Below are 18,106 nucleotides of genomic sequence, written 5' to 3'. Positions count from 1 at the left end.
GTATCGCGGCATATTACAAAAACATGCCTATAAAGAAGGCTAAACTGATCGATTCGAATTAACTTGAGAATATATACGATGTTGTCGATGTTCAATCGAAACGGATTGCTCGCGTATTGTGATCGATGATAATATTATTGGTTTAGAATTGCATGATATATTCCTCAAGTTCTCTACGTGAGAAAATAATACATTATCTTGTATTGACGTAAACGTCATGCTATCGAAAGAAATACTGTGAAATAAAGATTTCTAGTTAACGAAAATATACTTTTGCTTAAGCCCGTTTTACAACAAGTCATATGTCGCTTGTTGTCGGATTTTAATACGGAGCTATTCTACAATTGAATATACGTTGGGCATAAATAATGTAACTTTAGTACTTTGTATTGCAATTTATTATTAATTTGAACTCAAATTATACACGAATTAGATTACTTTCACGAAGATGTCAACAACAATATTCATGATGCAAATTTAATAAAGTCTAATACGAAAGTTGTAAATTCTTGTCGTTAGTCTTAAGTCATCAAACATGAGTTGACTATCTTTTGTTGCGATAATCAACTTGCGACATTTTATACGACAAGCGACAACGCAGTACGTAGTATGCGCCCACATCTGACTCCGACATACGACACATTGTAGAACGGACCTTAATGCTTATTCCGTTTCCTTCCTTTCTTTATCTCTTATCCTCCTTGTATATACCACCTTACAATTAGTTCGATCACCTGTTTTATATTATCCATATCTAGATAAATAAGATTATGTAGCGATAAACTAACTAAGCTTAAATTAATGCAGTATGTGTTTCAAAATTATAATGTGGCATATAAAATCGAATGCTACTTTTAAAAATAGTTAAAAATAGTTAAACATAGTTAAAAATCTTTATGTCGACACTGTATCGCTCATTTGCTACAACAATATAACTCAAAAATTGTCTTTTTTGAGTCGTTTGCAAAAGAATGGTGATAATTAAATATACTAAACAACTGAATAAAGAGCTAATATAGCTAGATGGTTTTATTCCTCTACAATCAGTTATTATACCAAAATCGCACTTAAAAATAATATTACAAAATTTTAATGATTCGAAACATTCTAACTCATTTTTTGTTTTTTGAGTTATGTTATTATTGCAGCAAAAGAGCTATATGTTGACATATAGTGTTACATCATTAAGCTCCGTCTTATTAAAGAATTTCGCAGACATGCATTGCTCCCTGACCACTAACTTTTGATTTCTAAATGTATTTTTGATGCTGAAAATAAATTCGAACCGTTACAAATATTTTCTCTGCTGAATATTTAATATTAGATGATCCTTCTATTGATCTGCTAATATATATAGGTACAGAATGTCTTAGGGCCTTGGAACATAGAAAAACTTAAGCAGTAAAAAGATCAACAGTTTGGATTTGCTACCGCTTACGTTATGTCTTAAGTTCTTGACTATGATTAACTGATTTGCTTACTGCTTAAGTTTTTGGTGTGGCATACCCTTAGACCGTGGCAGTAGTTACCGACATTTTTTTATTTTAAAAAATCTTTGAATTGGCTTTACAGAATTGCAAAATCCTTTTACAGAATTAAAGTACGCACAAAAATCTACCCCGCGACATACGATTTCATATCGGGAACGAAAAAAAATTAAAAATTTTACTAATTTGGGCACAAACAGCTGTCATCTGACGACAATAACAAAAATACTGCAGTTTATATATTATAAAATAACACCCAGGCGGGGTAGGGACAACATGTAGGAACAATATTGTGTAAATAGAACTAAAAGATTCAACGCCTAGAAAAAAAGATTTTCTCTAATAAAGTTTTATTAAGCAAAAGCACATTCAGGTAGACAGGATAAGCAGTATTGCGTGTAGCGAGAGATGGCGCAGCAATCGAACAAGGACAGATGCCTCTCGTTAGACAAGGACAGATATAGATATATAACATAGAAAATAGGATTAGAAATGTTGACATTACCGACGTCGAGGAAGTTCGGCCTTCACTATAGAAGGGGGCACGCTTACCTGGTCATTCATTTGTAGATTATTTTGTGGAAAAAATAGTAAACTTTATTTGATAAATGTTGATGAAGTAAGAATTTTTTAATAAAAAATTATTTTTTATCAAAAATTTATCAACGATGAATATAAAATAAGAGATGTAGTCTGTTTTTTAGAGGCATTTTGCGAATATATAAATATATCTAGTCTTTATCATAAGATTTTTTTCTTTCGATGCCTATCTTTTTATTTTTGAAATAAAATATAACCAATTTTTCGGCCAAGCATCACTTAAAATTTCAGCTGACGCCATTTTGTTTAAAATTAATTTTTTCAAAACGGCCTAAATTAAGATTAGATAGGGGAGACCGGGGCTAAGCCGACAACGGGGCAAACTTGACACTAGGCTTTTTGCCAATTTAAATCTATCGTAGAAACTTGCCTTTCCTACTGTAAATGCGTCTTTATGTGCCAGTATTATCAACGGAATTTGGTAACATTCTGAGTTATACTGTAATTTTTAACGCGACATAAGCGTTTTTGATAGTGAAAAGTAATTTTTCTGATCTCTCGAAAATGTCTACTCTTTCATCGAGCTTTACTCTTGCGAATCTACCGGTAAGTGATTTTGATGGGAAATTTGATGCTCTATATGAATCCGATAATCGTTTTTGCATATTTTCAAAATTTTCATGTTTTTGAAGTGACAAAAGTGAAAAACGACGTCCGGGGCAAAGTCAACACCACGCCGTTTCGTCGGCTTCCAGTAACAAACGATGCTTGTCATGCAGCCGTATGGCTCATGACAAATGTATGCGCACGTCCGATCGCGAGTTTACCTGCATTAATTGTTTTTCAGACATGAGTTTAGATGAAGATAATTGAAAGTTCAACAATTTTTGTTTTCATTATTTTAAATGATTGTTCTAGCTACTTTATTCCGAATTTTTGTACTTTTTAAATACACAATAAACAATGTATTTTCATTTTCAGACAGTAAAAAATAAGTTCCAGATCAAATTGTGTCGATCAGACAAAGTGTTGAGTTTGCCCCGGCGGGGTGTCGAGTTTGCCCCGGCATTTTTCAATTCGAAAATTTGTCTTCGCGTCACTTTTCCTTTCCTGGCGGCAAAACAAAGCGACGTACAGCAAAACTTCCTGAATCAATTTTGTACCTGAAGAAACACTCTTTAAATATGTACCATTGAATTTGCCTAAAAATTTTAATTAAATATTAAAAATTGCCTTTGAAAAAATAGTGTCGGCTTAGCCCCGGTCTCCCCTATAGGTATTTATACATTTTTCTAAAAATCGTCTTCTTTTTTATTTTAGGTAATTCAGCTCCACATAACAGCGATCACCACAAAATATTTCTAAAAAAAGTGCTTACGGAAGATTGACTACTTACATTTTTTATATTTTTTTATTATTCTTTGATCAAAAAATTCTCACTATTAAAAAAATGTATTCTTTGAAACAAGAAAACATCAAATAAAGTTTACAATTTTTTCACAAAAAATCCCAGAAATTTTCATGGAAATATTTTACTAAAAATATAATGAATTTTTACTGAAATTCTCTCTCAAATAATCCCATTTCATTGCTATTCCATCAATATTTCAGTAAAAATTCAGTTTTTTCAGTTAAATTCAGTAAATTTCATGATACCTAACATAAAGAAATTTTGTTATTACTTTTCAATATAATTTAACTTTCTTTATAATTCACAATATTACATTTCATAAGAAAAATTATTATTTATTTTGAAATATATTTAATATCTAGCTGGTTACCCGGGCTTCGCCCGGGAGTCGTTTTTCTTAAAACGACTTCATTTATATTTAAATATCCTTATTGTGGACAAACATAAGGAGTGTTCATGGATTAAACATGTCGTAACCAATCTTTTTCTACTCGGTCAATTATTTCCAGAAAAATTGGAAAAATTTCTGATACCGGTTTCCAAAAAGATCGATAACAAAAAATTATACACTTTATGGCACTCCCCGGGAAATTCTACTCCTGTTTTATATACAATTCTTTAAGATTCGGTCAATTATTTCCCGAAAAATTGAAAAAATTTCGGATACCGGTTCCAAAAAAGATCGGTAACGAAAAACTATACAATGTATAGCACTTCCCGGGAAATTCTACACCTGTTTCATATACAATTCTTTAAGATTCGGTTAATTATTTCCCGACAATTTGGAAAAATTTCTGATACCGGTTTCCCAAAAGATCGGTAACGAAAAATTATACACTTTATGGCACTCCCCAGGAAATTCTACCCCTGTTTTATATACAATTCTTTAAAATTCGGTCAATTATTTCCCGAAAAATTGGAAAAATTTCGGATACCGATTCCCAAAAAGATCGGTAATGAAAAACTATACACTCTATAACACTCTCCGGGAAATTCTACCTCTATTTTATATACTTTTGGTAAAAATTCAGTCGAATAGTTTAAGAGTGTATAAAGAACATACATACAGACATTCTCTCTATTTTATATATATAGATTTTTCGATAACTTTTATTTTACTTTTCATCGATTTCATAATATTTTCAGCGAGTAATGGCTGTGATGAAAATAGGTATTTTCTGAAAGTAGGGGAGACCGGGGCTAAGCCGACACTATTTTTTCAAAGGCAATTTTTAATATTTAATTAAAATTTTTAGGCAAATTCAATGGTACATATTTAAAGAGTGTTTCTTCAGGTACAAAATTGATTCAGGAAGTTTTGCTGTACGTCGCTTTGTTTTGCCGCCAGGAAAGGAAAAGTGACGCGAAGACAAATTTTCGAATTGAAAAATGCCGGGGCAAACTCGACACTCCGCCGGGGCAAACTCAACACTTTGTCTGATCGACACAATTTGATCTGGAACTTATTTTTTACTGTCTGAAAATGAAAATACATTGTTTATTGTGTATTTAAAAAGTACAAAAATTCGGAATAAAGTAGCTAAAACAATCATTTGAAATAATGAGAACAAAAATTGTTGAACTTTCAATTATCTTCATCTAAACTCATGTCTGAAAAACAATTAATGCAGGTAAACTCGCGATCGGACGTGCGCATACATTTGTCATGAGCTATACGGCTGCATGACAAGCATCGTTTGTTACTGGGAGCCGACGAAACGGCGTGGTGTTGACTTTGCCCCGGACGTCGTTTTTCACTTTTGTCACTTCAAAAACATGAAAATTTTGAAAATATCCAAAAACGATTATCGGATTCATATAGAGCATCAAATTTCCCATCAAAATCACTTACCGGTAGATTCGCAAGAGTAAAGCTCGATGAAAGAGTAGACATTTTCGAGAGATCAGAAAAATTACTTTTCACTATCAAAAACGCTTATGTCGCGTTAAAAATTACACTATAACTCAGAATGTTACCAAATTCCGTTGATAATACTGGCACATAAAGACGCATTTACAGTAGGAAAGGCAAGTTTCTACGATAGATTTAAATTGGCAAAAAGCCTAGTGTCAAGTTTGCCCCGTTGTCGGCTTAGCCCCGGTCTCCCCTACTATGAAATCGATGAAAAGTGAAATAAAAGTTATTGAAAAATTACTGAATATATTTTAAAATAAATAATAATTTTCCTTATGAAATGTAATATAATACTGTGAAATATAAGGAAAGTAAATTATATTATTAAAAAGTAATAACAACGATCTTTTATGTTAGGTATCATAAAACGTATGTACGGAATAATAATGAAATGGGGTCAATTGAAAGAGAATTTCAGCAAAATATTTCTATCAGGGAATGCATGTTTTCTTAACGCTTCCAGGTAGGCGTGCCTCCTTTAGGAATACTCAATATATATATGATAACCCTGAAAAAGAACGCGGCGCAAAAACTGTGGATACGATAATGGATCAATATAAGATTTATCTTATCGTTACTTGATAACAAAACAAACAATTACGCATATGCAGAAAATGCATATAGAATAATATATTATAATAATATTTTCGAATAAAATTGCGCTTCTTGTTTAAAATATATTTTACAAGATATTTTAATATGAGAAATTGAACTCATCTTCACTTTAAAAGATAAGACTAAACTTTCTATTCTCACATTCTCTCCTATTCATTCAGATAGATAAAAATTCAAGAAAAAACGTCCATTCTCTTAGACTACGAATTATTATATGTTTTCTGTTACTAATCGGCTTTTCTCGAAATACAGCTGGGACGTTCCACGTCAACCGGATCAGTGTTGCGGCCAAAATTTAAAGCGACGAAAAAATACGTATGAGGTCTCAATTTAAAGCTTGAACAAATAGCTACAAAAAGCCATATGCGCTTTAGCAAAAATCAAGATGGCGACGTCAATATGGCGGCCATAAACTCAAAATTTTTGATCAATCAACCGGCTCAGTGCTGCCGCCAAAATGTTCAGCGACAAATAAATTCGTATAAGGGCTTATTTTGAAGCTCGAACTGAAAACTTTTAAAAGCCGTATGCACATTTGCAAAAATCAAGATGCCGGGTCCAAGATGGCCGACTTTTCGTCAAAATTTGATGTCAATGCCTTTAAAAACACCAGATTTGTTTGAAAATTTATCGACAGGGATTTTGAACGTCATTTCTCTCAAATCTGGTGTGATAGATTCTAAATCACAAAATGGCGGATCCAAGATGGCCGACTTTTCGTCAAAATTTGATGTAAAAGCCTTAAAAAACACCAGATTTGTTTGAAAATGGATCGACAGGGATTTTTAAGGTCACTTATCTCAAATCTGGTGTGATAGGTTGCAATTCACGTAATGGCGATCCAAGATGGCCGACTTATGACTAAAATTTGTATCTATTGCCTCTAAGAACACCGAATCTCGTTGCAAAAGGATTTATGGAGGTTTCTAATATTGGGATTTTTACTCGTGACGTAGCCGTGACGTCACAAGGCCAAGATGGCTGGCCTATTCCTGAAAATTGTACGCAAACATATGATCTGAGGTGGTTTATCGTGCCTTTTAAACGCGTGTGATAAAAATATGTATATACTTAAATATAAAAGAAATATGTGCATTTGCACGGTGCACCCTTTCCTCAAGGAATTTCATGGAAGGAGAAAATTTTGTTGTGCTTTGTACATTTATTAACATGCGGGATAACCTCTCAAGATGATGACAAATGGCATTTAACTGCATATTGCCTTCAAATGTCAAATGTTAAAGGTGCACCTCACGAAATAAACATAGTGATATTGAAAACAGGAAAAATATCATCCGCAAAATGTAGTTGCAAAGCAGGGATGAGTGCAAAATGCAAACACACGGTTGCAGTTTTGCTATATTGTAATCGGTAAGTACATATAAAAGTTATTAATATATGTTAACAATAACACATGTAGTAGTATGCTGTTTCTAATCAATGTAAACTTTTAGACATGATGTCGATAAATTTGAGAATATTTCCTGCACCGATAAAAAATGCATCTGGAACGTACAACACAGCGCGGCTGTAGATGGGTATAAATCTGCACCTCTGGAAGATCATAAGTGTTTCAATATTTGTGAGAAGAAATCAACTTTTCTCACATGTGTTATTGTTAACATACATTAATAACTTTTATATGTACTTACCTTTAACTGCACCTTTAACATCTGACATTTGAAGGCAATATGCAGTTAAATGCCATTTGTCATCATCTTGAGAGGTTATCCCGCATGTTAATAAATGTCCAAAGCACAACAAAATTTTCTCCTTCCACGAAATTCCTTGAGGAAGGGGTGCACTGTGCAAATGCACATATTTCTTTTATATTTAAGTACATATTTTTATCACACGCGTTTAAAAGGCACGATAAACCACCTTAGATCATATGTTTGCGTACAATTTTCAGGAATAGGCCAGCCATCTTGGCCTTGTGACGTCACGGCTACGTCACGAGTAAAAATTCCAATATTAGAAACCTCCATAAATCCTTTTGCAACGAGATTCGGTGTTCTTAGAGGCAATAGATACAAATTTTAGTCATAAGTCGGCCATCTTGGATCGCCATTACGTGAATTGCAACTTATCACACCAGATTTGAGATAAGTGACCTTAAAAATCCCTGTCGATCCATTTTCAAACAAATCTGGTGTTTTTTAAGGCTTTTACATCAAATTTTGACGAAAAGTTGGCCATCTTGGATCCGCCATTTTGTGATTTGGAATCTATCACACCAGATTTGAGAGAAGTGACGTTCAAAATCCCTGTCGATAAATTTTCAAACAAATCTGGTGTTTTTAAAGGCATTGACATCAAATTTTGACGAAAAGTCGGCCATCTTGGACCCGGCATCTTGATTTTTGCAAATGTGCATACGGCTTTTAAAAGTTTTCAGTTCGAGCTTCAAAATAAGCCCTTATACAAATTTATTTGTCGCTGAACATTTTGGCGGCAGCACTGAGCCGGTTGATTGATCAAAAATTTTGAGTTTATGGCCGCCATATTGACGTCGCCATCTTGATTTTTGCTAAGGCGCATATGGCTTTTTGTAGCTCTTTGTTCAAGCTTTAAATTGAGACCTCATACGTATTTTTTCGTCGCTTTAAATTTTGGCCGCAGCACTGATCCGGTTGACGTGGAACGTCCCAGCTATATTTAAGGCTCCTCGATGATCACCGCGGCCATATTGGATTCTTACTATCGAGGCGAGGAAAACACCCAATTTTGTTGTGCATGCCATTTTCAAATAAAAAGACATTTCAATAAAACATCACTATATAGATCGTTTCAGAACACTTCCGAAATTGGCCGAAAACTACCCTTTTCCCTCGACAATAAACAAACAGCCATAAAACGAAGCCTAAATAACATACGGGGAAAACAGCCGTTTAACGATTATCGAAAGGAGGTGAAAACGTTCCTTCCGCATGCAAATCTTACTTTTCGGTCAATTTTACGACTTTCACGAATACGTTAAACGTTAGAGCACAAACACAGAGCGAATAATAAAGAAATGGCATGCACAACAAAATAGGTTGTCAACATGTCATAAAGGACAGAATTCTCCATTGGAGAGGGTTCTGATTTCTGCCGCGACGGTACGTCGCCACCGTCAACACAGAGTTCTCGGCTGACCATCCAGGAGTCTTAGTGTCTGAGCAGAATAGCTGACTTATAATTTCAAGACAGTGTTTTATGCTTTAAATCTTTGTTTCTAGCAACGCACAATACTGTCTTGTGTCTCAAGTCTTAAACGAGTGTACAAAGTGTCAACATTGTAAGACTTGAGACACAAGACAGTATTGTGCGTTGCTAAAAACAAAGATTTAAAGCATAAAACACTGTCTTAAAATTATAAGTCAGCTATTCTGCTCAGGCCCTTAAACTAATAAAAATAAGTGAATAACATAAACATGAGATGATAATACGCACAAATGTTATTAAGCCTATATCAGACTACGGATTGGGATTGAAATTAGATTGAAATTTAATCAATCAGAACAGAGAAAACTGATCTCAAGTTTAGTAAACTTAGCTATGATTGGTCAAATTGGCATAATGCCCGTATCAGACTACGGATTGGGATTGAGATTGGACTGAAATTTGACCAATCAGAGCAAAGTTTACTAAACTTGAGATCAGTTTTCTCTGTTCTGATTGATTAAATTTCAATCCAATCTCAATCCCAATCCGTAGTCTGATATAGGCTTTACGTACGTGGTACGTGTTATCAGATTTGAGATAAACATTTTGCTCTAAAGAGATTTCTATCTGTGTATTAATGTGTGTGCATGCGCAAAAAACGTGAGTGCATTCCGTTTCACGCATGATGCGCATAATGCATAATTTATTCTTATTTAACATTCGGGGAACAACAAGGATAAATGATAAATTACGCGCATCATGCGTAAAACAGAATGCACCCTATTTATTAATATATAAAAAAATGTTTTGCTGATATAAGTAGATTTCTAAGTGTCACAACAAGAAATTATCACTATTTTTCGTATCTGCTAGAATATTGTTTGCCACATGTAGAATTTATAGCAGCAACATTCTAGTAATATCTTCTGGAAAATATCTTATTGCCAAATTTTAATCACTGCGTTGGATAAATGATAAATATGAGTTTCGATACTACAGCTAGAACAATTTTTGTGAAAAATATAGCTGCCGATTATAAATTTTAGTTGCAAGGTCTATTTTAATTAGCTGAAAGTTTATAACTGCAACACACAGATATTTAGCTACGACAACATATGTTGCAACAATTAGTCATTTAGCTATAAGAGATTTGTTTTGCTGTCTTTGCAAAACTTATATATACAGAAAAAGGGAACATTCTTATATAGAGAATATCTTTATTCTTGATATGTAAATTGAAACTGAATCTACTTTTCGCCTCGCAGGGGGGTTTGCTTTTATACACGGCTGGATGTATTTTAAATGCAAGAAAGCTCTTCTCGCCATGCGTCGCCTAGCGACGTTGTTGCAAACTACCGTCGGCTGAGTAAAACATATTTTAAAAGAGCTAAGCGTATTGGGCGCATTATACAAATTATGTTAGGTATGAGGATCATATATAGTCTTTCGCCGCTAACCTTTTCTGTGTACCACAGTCAAACTTTTATAACAAGTATGATTATTATACAGTGGCTTTAACATAGATAGGTGCTACAGTCCTCAGTTGAATCGAATAATGGCCGATGCTATCCGAGAAGGAAATATGTGAGCCATAAATAAGACGAAGAAGACGAAGACAATTACGCATACGCACATACATATACACATCCCCAAGTTCGAAAAATAATTAAATCGCATCAGTTCCTATCACATTACACAAGTTGAAGTCCTCAGTTGAATTGAATAATGGCCGATGCTATCCGAGAAGGAAATATGTGAGCCATAAATAAGACGAAGAAGAAGAAGATTCAAGACGTACTCTGGGTTACGGGAATAATGAGCGAAGAAGGCTTCTATCTCGTAGCTGGTAAGATAATGCGCAGAATAATAAGAAAATTTTGTCCTTTTAATAAATATGCAGATAATCATGAGTTATATATAGTAATTTATCGCATAGCTTATCGTCGAGGATCAAAATTTGAAAGAACTGAACGACAATTGGGATATTCTTGGGCCGCACTTCCTTGGTTTTAACTATATACTATCTCCAAAAAGAAACATGTCAAAATTGCTCGTCTCATCAAGACACATTACTTTGGTACAAAACCGATCAATCTATAGAATGTGAAGGAACTGGTACAAATGTCTGGTGATCGCTTTCTTCGTGGCCGACAGCGAGAAGGCAGCGCGAATGCAAGCCGAAGTAAATAGGAATCTAGTCTGGTAGCACTATTTCAGTTACAAAGCAGCGCAAAACGATTCTTTCAGAAGGGGAGAGTTGGCAATTACCGAGCCCCTAAGAACCGAAGCGTATATCTAAGCTCAGAAATGCTTCAAAAAAACAAACTGTGCAGTTTTAGATAGGTCATTTATTTGGCTATCCATATATCATACCAATAATGTTGAAAGTTAAACACAAACTAAAATATTAATAATTTTCCAAAAAATGAGAAAACGCGGTATTATCAAACTGGTCTGATAATATCGTGACCAGGTCTGATAAAATCGTGCCCAGTTTAATAAAGCCGTACCTATAAAAATTACTCTGGCTTCAGCCAGTGACATGAAGTAGAACACAATAACAAAATGTTTTTTTTATATTTATGCATTAATATCGTCTAGTAGGTACCTACATATAAAAATAAGTGAATGCGTTAACAAATAACGAACATTATAAATTTAAATCAAAACTTAAGCAACGATCTTTTCTGTAAGCACCTTACATTGTAAACTAAACAGTCTTGGTAACTCTTAACACACAGTTATCGTTATACCTATGAGTATTATACCTTGGGCGCGAAATTATCAAACTCAATCATTTCACTTTACAACCTTAAAATATATAGGAAAGAAACGCGTGTTTCTAAAATCACTTTGCAACCTAATTTTATAGTGTTTTAGCCTATCAAATCCGTCAAATTTATTTCTCTAATGTAAATATTATATTACTCACCTCTTATCGAAACTACCAGCAAAATTGCAACGAATAAGCAGAAAAGCTTCCAGAGCGCAGTGTCTTTACATGGACGGCCGGAACGAATTGACGGCGCATGCGGGTGGGGTATTTCGTGTTACTCTATGATATTAAGATCATTGTAGGCGCGTAATATAAATAGTTATTGAGTTAAACAGTGGCGCGGAATTGTCAACCGCGCGGTAATATCCAACTCTCCCCTACCACCGTAAATTATGGTAATTAAGTCTGTGAAATATCAATGTTTAGAACACAATACAGATATACTTATATTCTAAAAAACATTTATTAAATAATAATAAGAGAATTTATTAAAGAGACATTTATTAAAGATGTATTTATTTATTTTATTAGGAGTCTTTCAAGGCGTATTAAGTAATTCCAAGTTAAACCCAACAACAACGCAAAGAGACCGTGATATGCAGATACAGTTAATTGACTTTTGAGTATTGTTTGCCGCAGAAGGGTAAGTATGAAATATTGGCATACTGTACATAAAATTGAACGTAAAATCATATAACGCAAAAACGCTAATTCTTTAAATTTTTTTCAGAATTCCAAATGTAAGTAGCCAATGTGAAATGGCCAAAATTAGATTCTTCGAGGAAAGAACTTCACTATTTGCATATAGCTGGTCCTGATCAAATTAACATGGACAGCAATGCTAATCTTGGAGAGAAGAAATTCTGGAATTCGATTAATTTCAACGAGAATTTATTAAAGCATACAGGTGAAATCAATAAAAAAGGGCTTTAAATAGTATTGGAACAATAGATGAACGTTTTTTTTAACTAGAGAGATTTAACTTAAGATTTAAATTTAATATTACTCAATTTTATACATAATTTTATTATCATGTTTGTAGATATATGTTCCATTAGTGATCTCAGGGCGAAAGGAGATACGAGTTAGTCTCATAGTTATTCAGTAGATGGCGCTTGTATTTTTAGTTAGTCTGCTCTCTCTGTTGGTATGTAGTCAGTCCGCACATGGTATAAATACAAGGGTATGCTCTTGCGCATATTTCCAAAACCAGCCAATCAGTGACTTGTCCAAACTTACGTCACACTGAGCAGCACATTTAAGCAGCGAATCTGTAATAGTCATTTATAAAAGCATTTTGAGCGGACAATATGTGAATACAAAATAATGTTGATCATTTATGTGAGAGAAAATTCTGTTTTATAAATAAATAAATATATATGGACGAAAATATATAAATATAAAAAACGCACGTGACATACGGATAAACGCTCATCGTTTCCCGAATTTGTCTCTCATTGTAGATGTTAGAAACGTTATTGTTATTTGACGAATTTTATAATTATTTTATGTGGGTTTGTCTAAATATATAATATTACAGAAAATATTATTAGTATTATTAAGAAAAAAAGAATTGTGTGCATTGAATGAAAGTCATCGCGACGTACGGAAAAATTTCACACAAAACGAGATTTTAATTTCCAGTCATTTGTTATTAAAATTCTGCGAATTATTAGTTTTAATCAAAACTGGTTGAAAAACGATTGGAAAAGAATTGTCAGCTGAGACGCAAAACAAAAATATATTGTGGCGTACGACATAAAGAACTAGGTACCTGTTCGCGAAATCGCTGATTAATCCCGGCGATGGTAGCGGGATGAGAAGGACGCGCGTGGAGGGTGTTAACAAATTATGCCTTTATTTGTTGTGTAACTCAGACCACAGTCTGAGCCGTCTTTAATGAAATATGTACAGTCTGACCTGAGAAACGATGAGCGGTGTATAATGAGAAGTCTTTTGATGCGCGAGGCAATTGTATAAATTGCCTCGCTCGTGGTGATTCGCCCGTGAGCCGTTGAGACACGTGGCGGTCGGCACTCGCGCACGTGTGAGCCTGAGTCGTCGTGTTGATGTACCAGAGCTGGCTGGGGTGAGCGGTCTCTTTACACTTTACAGTCTCTTGGCAGCTTCAATCACTGCGAGCGGCACGGTATGCAGTTCTACGAACAGAACTCACAGAGCACACGTCGTACGTACGATCACAACGCGGACATGTTTCTCTCTGAGGCGAGGGAGAAGCTCGCGATGAGCGCGCCCGTGCTTGCGCAAGCTGCCGCGTCGATCCGGCCTGTCGATACCCGATCGATGCTGCCATCTGATGAGATGGCGCAACGCGAGCGTAATCTCGAACATTCCGCCCGCCATCAGCAACCTTGTTGATGATTCCTTACTCGTGATCCTTTATCCTGATGAAATGGGTAATACGGCAAGCTTGGCAATTGGCCGGGTGAGCATCGTGGTGGCCGTCTTGAGGGTAACCACCCTAGTAAGTCCATCCTTTCCGGGGTGCAAAGCCGTTACTCTTGCGAGTGGCCATTTGCACGGTGGAGAGCGTTCGTCGGTGAGCAGCACGATAGAACCCACCTTGATGTTGTTGTTAGGATGATGCCACTTGGATATCGCCTGCTGGCGTTGCAGATAATGCGCCGACCATTGCGCCCAAAATTGTTGAACATGCTGCTGGATGAGCTGCCACCGAGATAGTCGCGAGGTTGCCAGGTCGATCAGAGATGGCTCGGGTATGGTAGTGAGTGGACCTCCAATGAGAAAATGACCTGGGGTGAGCGCTGAGACGTCTTCAGGGTCGTCGCTCAACGGTTCCAACGGCCTTGAGTTGAGAATGGCCTCTATTTGCGTAAGCAACGTTGTTAGTTCTTCCGTCGTGAGTAGAGTCTCCCCGATGGTCCGTCTCAAATGAAACTTCACGGACTTTACAACCGCCTCCCACTTGCCCCCCATGTGTGGAGCACCTGGTGGGTTGAACTCCCATCTTATGCCGTCAAGTTGCAACACTTGAGCAATCCGTTGATGTTCTTGAGCGTCTTGGACGAACATTTTCTTGAGCGCGGCGTCTGCTCCAATGAAAGTTGTCCCGCAGTCCGAGTACATGGTCTGAGCAATTCCCCTTCTCGCTGCAAATCTTCGGAAGGCTGCTATGAATCCTTCTGATGAGTAGTCACTGACTACTTCGAGGTGAATTGCGGAGGTGGAAAAGCAGACGAACACACAGATCCATCCCTTGTATGTTTTCGCACCTCGTCCCTTCCATGTCTTGATGGTGAGCGGTCCGGCATAGTCGACTCCTGTATGAGCAAACGGACGTGACGGCGTAACCCGAGAGAGAGGTAGTTGGCCCATCAGTTGATGAGCACGGATCCCCCTCTGCCGAGCACACACGACACACCGTAAGATATGAGACTTCACCGGAGCCCGTCCGCCGATGATCCAATATTGTTGCCTGACATGAGCCAATGTCAGCTGTGTTCCTCCATGTAAAGTACGCAAATGGGCGTGGGCGATGATTAAAGTTGAGAACCGTGAGTGGCGAGGTAAAATCGCCTGATGTTTGTTGTCTTGAGCTAGTGCTGATTGGTTGAGGCGGCCGCCAACTCGGATAACCCCTTGAGCGTCTATGTACGCAGTCAATCGACTGAATGCGTGAGTAGGTGGTAGTCTCGAATTGGCCGTGAGCATCTTGATCTCATGCGTGAAGTATGCCGCTTGAGTAGCCTTGATCCAGAATAGTCTGGCCTTCTCCAAAGCTGAGTGCAAGTCCAGTGACTTGGCTCGGCGCTTTCTCAAGAGAGAGATAAACCTGAAACAGAGAGCTGTTACTTTCAATAATTTATTGAGGGTTGAGTACCTATAAATGAGGTCCCAGTGGTATTCCGACTGAGATGCCGCTGCATGTAGCGCAATGCCAGGACGGGCCTCACTGCAGCTCAACTCGTCCGACAGCGCGGGTTGTGATGGCCATGCTTCAGGTGTGAGTATCCACGGTGGTCCCGTCCACCATAATGAGTGGCTTTGAAGTTGAGAAGTAGTCAATCCTCGTGATGCGCAATCGGCTGGATTGGATGTACCAGGTACGTATCTCCAGTGTGCCTTTGCAGTGAGATCTTGAATCTGAGAAACTCGGTTTTTCACAAAATCCTTCCAGCGCGATGCATGAGATTTGATCCACGTGAGTGTCACAACAGAGTCCGTCCACAGGTGAATTGCTGTAACGTTCAACTTCAAGGTGGCTTGAACGTATTGCATGAGCCTTGAGAGCAGCAGTGCTGCGGAGAGTTCAAGTCTCGGGATGGTGAGCCGTTTGAGCGGTGCTCCCTTAGTTTTGGAGCACACCAATGAAATCGTGGCGCCGTTTGAGCTGCGGACGGTGATATATACGACTGCAGCCATTGCTAGTTGAGAAGCATCAGAAAAACCGTGAAATTCCACTGACGAGGTACTCCATGTGTTATACCATCGAGGTATTGAGATTCTGCTTAAGCTGGTGAGTTCTTTTCTGATAGTGAGCCACCGTGATGAGAGCTGGGATGACAGTGGTTCATCCCATCGGAGCTTATGAAGCCATAGCTCCTGCAAGAGCATCTTCGCCTTGATCACTACTGGTGATGCAAAGCCTAGTGGATCGAATATCTGAGCCACTTCAGACAAAACGAGGCGTTTGGTGAACTGAGTGGTGTGCGATGAGATCCTTGTTGAGAATGTGAATGAATCTTCGTGAGGAAGCCAGTTTAATCCGAGGATTTTGGTTGTGCAATCGTCAAATGCAATTTGCGAGCCCTGTTCCTTTTCTGCTTGAACCGCAGTGAGCACATCTTGATGAGTCGCGTGCCACTTTGATAATGGAAAACCGCCCGCCATGCACAAATTCTTCAGTTGCACTGCAATTTCCTTTACCTGCTGAACTGTGTCGGCGCCTCCAAAGGTGTCGTCAACATATCGACCCTCAGTGAGTGGCGGCACTGCAAGGGGAAACTTATGGCCTTCATCCTTCACCAGTTGCAGCAGTGTTCGCACTGCTAAGAACGGGGCACCCTTGGTACCATACGTGACCGTTGTTAGATAATTTTCCACTTCCTTGAGTTGTTTGTCGATCCAGAGAACCCGTTGTAAATTCCAGTCATCCTTATGTACGTTGATTTGCCTGTACATTTTGGTGATGTCAGTTGCCACTAAATGCCGAAACTGTCGAATCCAGAGCAAAACGTCTGTGACGTCTAAATGCAACTTGGCTCCCGTATACATGATATCATTGAGTGAGCGGCCGGATGTAGATGCACTCGAGCCATTAAACACCACACGTAATTTTGTGGTTGCACTGTCTGGTTTGAGCACGCCGTGATGTGGCAAGTAATATTGCGCGTGCTGGCTGGAAACGGGTGAAGCCTCCGTCATGTGATTGAGCTCTCGATATTCTGTCATGAACTGATGATACAGGCGTCGATAGTTGTCATCTCGTGCGAACCTTCTTAGTAAGCCCTGCAGGCATCGATGCGCAGTGTGATACGAATCCCCAAGAGTATCAGGTGATGATTTTAACGGAAGTCGAACCGTGTAGCGACCTGTTGAGTCCCGCGAAACAGTGCTCTTGTAATATTCTTCACATCTTTGCTCGTCAGGCGTAAGATCATGAGTATTACTTGCAGGCACTTCTTCTTGTGTCCAGAATTTCGCCAGCAACTCGTCGAGAGCATCTTCTCTCTCCTGAATCGAGGCATGGTGCACTGCAGCAGATGCCGATGATGATGTGTCGACAGGTCCGAGAACGAGCCATCCAAAAATTGAGAGCTGCGCAATTGGCATCAATGGATCTTGTTTGATGATGTTGGGCTTGATGATCTGCCCATATGAGTCAGCTCCAATGATGATATCCACTGGCCGTGGTGTGAAAAAGTCTGGATCGGCCAAGATTAACTTGGTGAGATGCGGCCATTCCTGTGGTGCAGCGTTGAATGATGGCAAGATGTTGGTTAACGTCTGCAGAATGTGAGCTTGAATGATGACGTCTGATCTTGAGTAAAGTGAGCGGAGCTGGAGTGAGGCAACTCCTCGAGTTTGAGTTGACTTTTCGCCCCCAATTCCAGTAATGATGATGACAGAATGATGACGAGGAATGTTGAGCTGACGAATGAGTGATTCAGAGACGAAGGTGAGTTCTGAACCTGAATCGATGAGAAGCCGTACGCGCTGAGTAGTCACAAATG

At 37.8% G+C, this 18,106-nt stretch overlaps 1 protein-coding gene across 4 annotated transcripts; it reads right to left on the bottom strand.

The window, feature by feature from the left end:
* Window positions 1-12,765: 12,765 nt before the first annotated feature.
* On the bottom strand, window positions 12,766-17,709 carry LOC139781102 (uncharacterized). 4 transcript variants are annotated; one of them, XM_071719920.1, is made up of 2 exons: window positions 13,304-17,709; window positions 12,766-13,162 (listed from the first exon to the last, which is right to left on the bottom strand). In XM_071719920.1, the coding sequence occupies exon 1, from the start codon at window positions 17,703-17,705 to the stop codon at window positions 14,292-14,294; it is 3,414 nt and encodes a 1,137-aa protein (XP_071576021.1). In that variant the 5' UTR covers window positions 17,706-17,709; the 3' UTR covers window positions 12,766-13,162; window positions 13,304-14,291. The 4 variants fall into 4 exon arrangements, with proteins under 4 accessions (XP_071576021.1, XP_071576020.1, XP_071576024.1 ...); XM_071719919.1 differs by having other exon boundaries at window positions 13,666-17,709; XM_071719923.1 differs by having other exon boundaries at window positions 13,812-17,709.
* Window positions 17,710-18,106: the final 397 nt, after the last annotated feature.

This window comes from Temnothorax nylanderi, unplaced genomic scaffold, assembly GCF_030848795.1.
Source record: "Temnothorax nylanderi isolate EJ_2023f unplaced genomic scaffold, tnyl_v1.0 TNYL_tig0316_pilon, whole genome shotgun sequence".
Classification (NCBI taxonomy): domain Eukaryota; kingdom Metazoa; phylum Arthropoda; class Insecta; order Hymenoptera; family Formicidae; genus Temnothorax; species Temnothorax nylanderi.
The sequence above is the reverse complement of the archived record's forward strand: the minus strand, read 5'-3'. Positions and strand labels throughout refer to the sequence as shown.

What these genes read in the sequence shown, in the direction of transcription:
- LOC139781102 (XM_071719920.1), bottom strand. Translation starts at nt 17,705, where the DNA reads ATGCCAATTGCGCAGCTCTCAATTTTTGGATGGCTCGTTCTCGGACCT.